Raw genomic sequence first — 3,452 nt, 5'->3', positions numbered from 1 at the left:
CCTGGGCTCAAGCGAGTCTCCTGCCTCCGCCTCCCAAGTAGCTGGGACCACAGGCGCCCGCCACAACGCTCGGCTATTTTTTGGTTGCAGCCGTCATTGTTATTTGGCGGTCCGGGCTGGGGAGTCGAACCCGCCACCTTAGGTGTAGGTGGCTGGCGCCTTAGCTGGTTGAGCTATAGGCACAGAGCCCTCAAGAGATCTTCTTGCCTCAGCTTTCCCAGTAGCTGGGACTACAGCCCCCCACCACAATGCCTACCTAGTTTTTCTATTTTTAGTAGTGATAGGATCTCACTCTTGTTCAGTCTGATCTCAAACTCGTGAGCTCAAGGGATCCTCCTCCCACCAAAGCCTTCCAAAGTGCTAGGATTACAGGCATGAACCACTGTACTTGCCCTCTTTTTACTGTTTTAATGTCACTAGTAGAAAATTACTAAAGGCACTAGATACACAAGCTGAGTCCATCTTTCTACCTAGTATCAGATTGCTCTCAGACACGGCTTCAACATCTTCAGTCCAAAAGACAGCTGAGGAGCCCTGTTGAGCCTAACCAGGTGCCTCCCTCCTCTGCTCCTAGCCTCCCACAGCCCCACAGCCCCACAGCCCCACAGCACCCAGACCTTTGACCCCAGACTCACCCGGATCTCTACTAGCTCCTCCACATAGTTGAAAAGCAGAGGGTTGATCTCCCGCAGCTTGAGCACTGGTCGAGACACCATCAGTGCCAGGTAGCGCATGCTGCAGCGTGACACCTACAGGACAGGGCAATAGCACCTCCAGCACTGCAGCTAGCAGCTCATGTCCTCCCCACAGGCCTGTGCAGCCAGTCACCCCCCAGGGCATGTCCACCCAGGCCACCATCTGCTCTCCCTCCCCAGGGCCAACCACCTGCCTTTCAACCCCCCACCTTGCGAGGCTCAAAGTCCCAGTTATGCACAACTCGTGCAGGGATGACAGCCAGGTCGTTCCAGTGGCAGTGGCTGCAGTAGTACTGGCCAGTGTAGTCACACTGCCTCGCCTCACTGGGCACACCACCTGGAGGAGCATGGCCATTATAAAATCAGTGTAGCAATCGGGTCCCATCCTTCACAGCTTTCATACACACCCTTAGTCCATCCTCCCTTTGATCACAGCCCTCAGGGAAAGAGTCCACTGAGACAAGAATCCCGCCCTTGGCTCTGAGCCTGTAGCTCAAGCGGCCAGGGCACTAGACACGTACACCAGAGTTGACGGGTTTGAATCCAGCACCAGCCTGCCAAACAACAATGACAACTATAACCCAAAAATAGCTGGGTGTTGTGTCGGGTGCCTGTAGTCCCAGCTACTTGGGAGACTAAGGTAAGAGAATCGCTTAAGCCCAAGAGTTGGAGGTTGCTGTGAGCTGTGATGCCACAGCACTCTACCCAGGGCGACAGCTTGAGACACTGTCTCAAAAAAAAAAAAAGAGTCCCATCCTCCAGGCCTGATTTATCCTCTTCTCAGTCATGAGACCTCAGATGGTCCAGCATTCCCCTGCTCTGTTTTGTCGTCAGTAAAACGCAACAAAAACGGAATCCTACCATGAGCCTGAGGAAGGAACCTCCTGAGTTAACATTAGTAACTCTCAATACAGAAGGCCTATACATGGCCTATGCAGGATGATTGTGATTTTTTTCCTGGTCCTAGTCCTTATCAGTGTGGGCTTTCTGTGACAAAGGGCTACACTTGAGGCTGAGGCAAGGTCAAGCCCTGCAGATGTCCTTCAGTGACCTGCATGGACTGCTAGAGTGGGAGGAGCAGGTACTGCCTCCAGGTCCTCTGGTGGCTTTCTGACTTTTGCAGCCCCTGGCTCATCTGCCCAGAATAGCTCCCTATCCCATTTCTTCCCAGCACTACTCACGCAGAGAGATGGGTGCCCGGCAATCTGCACAGCGGTAATCCTGGCTATCCAGCCCTGTCTCCGGACAGATGTTCAGCTCATACTCGGCTTGGTGGCTGACTCTGGAGCTCACACAGGGCTTGGAGATGAGGCTCAAGCACTTGCTGTGACAGCGGTAACCACACCCTAGGGGCAGGGACAAAACACAAGCCCTGAAAAGTGGGTGGGAGGTACCCAGCAGCCAGGAGACCTGCCACTGGACTGCCCATCCTCCCCCATGAGCTTTATTCTGAGGCCCAGATCAGTCCAAAACCTCCTGGCACTGCTGTAGGTCTGAAAACCTCAAAGACCCTCCTGTCCCAGAGCCTGAGTTGCCATTCCCACCCATCAAATCCAAGATGTTCAAATGGAACACACAGAATCCCCACCCACCTTCCCAACCTCCCAACCTCCCCACAGCTTCCCATCTCAGAGACTAAAAGTTGTAAGTCATCCTGCTCTGTTTTGATCTTTTACATTCTGTTTCCAAATCTTCACTTGGTGCAAAACTCAGCTAATCCTTATCCCACTGTCCCATGACAATTAGAGTGCCACCATCTCCTCTTCTCACTCATCTATCCCTCAGTCCAGCTCAATCAGCAGCCAGGATGATATTGGTAAAACCTAAGTATGGGTAGCTCGGCACCCGTAGCTCAACGAGTAGGGTGTCAGTCACATACACCAAAGGTGGTGGGTTCAAGCCCAGTTCAGGCCTGCTAAACAATGTCACCTGCAACCAAAAAATAGCCAGGTGTTGTGGCAGGTACCTGCAGTCCCAGCTACTTGGGAGACTGAAGCAAGAGAATCACTTAAGCCCAAGAGTTGGAGGTTGCTACGAGCTGTGCCATTATGGCACTCTACCGAGGGCGACACACACTCTGTCTCAAAGAAAAAAAAAAAACTAAGGATGGAGGCTGGATGCAGTGGCTCATGCCTGTGATCCCACCACTCTGGGAGGCTGAGACAGGAGGATTACTTGGGCTCAAGAGTTCAAAACCAGCCTGAGCAAGAGTGAGACCCCATCTCTACTAAAAATAGAAAGACTAGCCAGGCATGGTGGCACATGCCAGTTGTCCCAGCTACTCAAGAGGCTGAGGCTAGAGGGTCATTTGAAACCAAGGGAAAAAAAACTAAATATGGGCCAGGCTGGCTCAGTGCCTATAGCTCAGTGGTTAGGGTGCCAGCCACATACACTAGAGCTGGCGAGTTTGAACCCAGCCTGGACCTGCTAAACAGCAATGACAACTACAACAAAAAAATAGCTGGGTGCTGTGGCAGGTGCCTGCAGTCCCAGCTTCTTGGGAGGCTGAGGCAAAGATAATCGCTTAAACCCAAGAGTTTGAGGTTGCTGTGAGCTGTGGTTCCACGGCAACAAAGTGAGACTCTAAATAAATAAATAATAGATAAATCCCAAGGTGGCGGATTTGAGTCCAACCCGGGCCTGCCAAACAACAATGACAGCTGCAACTAAAAAAAAAATAGCTGGGTGTTGTGGTGGGCGCCTGTGGTCCCAGCTACTTGGGAGGCTGAGGCAGGAGACTCGCTTGAGCCCAGGAGT

The 3,452-nt window shown here is 52.4% G+C and overlaps 1 protein-coding gene across 1 annotated transcript in view; it reads right to left on the bottom strand.

Moving 5' to 3' along the window:
* DEF8 (differentially expressed in FDCP 8 homolog) overlaps nt 1-3,452 on the bottom strand; it is a 27,825-nt gene that overhangs the window by 7,302 nt on the left and 17,071 nt on the right. The window contains exons 6-8 of the mRNA XM_012812031.2: nt 1,877-2,041; nt 905-1,032; nt 636-749 (exon numbers count right to left, since the gene is read on the bottom strand). Of these exons, the coding sequence (XP_012667485.1) occupies nt 636-749; nt 905-1,032; nt 1,877-2,041 (407 nt within the window). The remainder of the gene's footprint in view (nt 1-635; nt 750-904; nt 1,033-1,876; nt 2,042-3,452) is intronic.

The sequence above is a fragment of the Otolemur garnettii genome, unplaced genomic scaffold, assembly GCF_000181295.1.
Source record: "Otolemur garnettii isolate 467f Iridium unplaced genomic scaffold, OtoGar3 scaffold00185, whole genome shotgun sequence".
NCBI classification, from domain to species: Eukaryota; Metazoa; Chordata; class Mammalia; order Primates; family Galagidae; genus Otolemur; species Otolemur garnettii.
The sequence above is the reverse complement of the archived record's forward strand: the minus strand, read 5'-3'. Positions and strand labels throughout refer to the sequence as shown.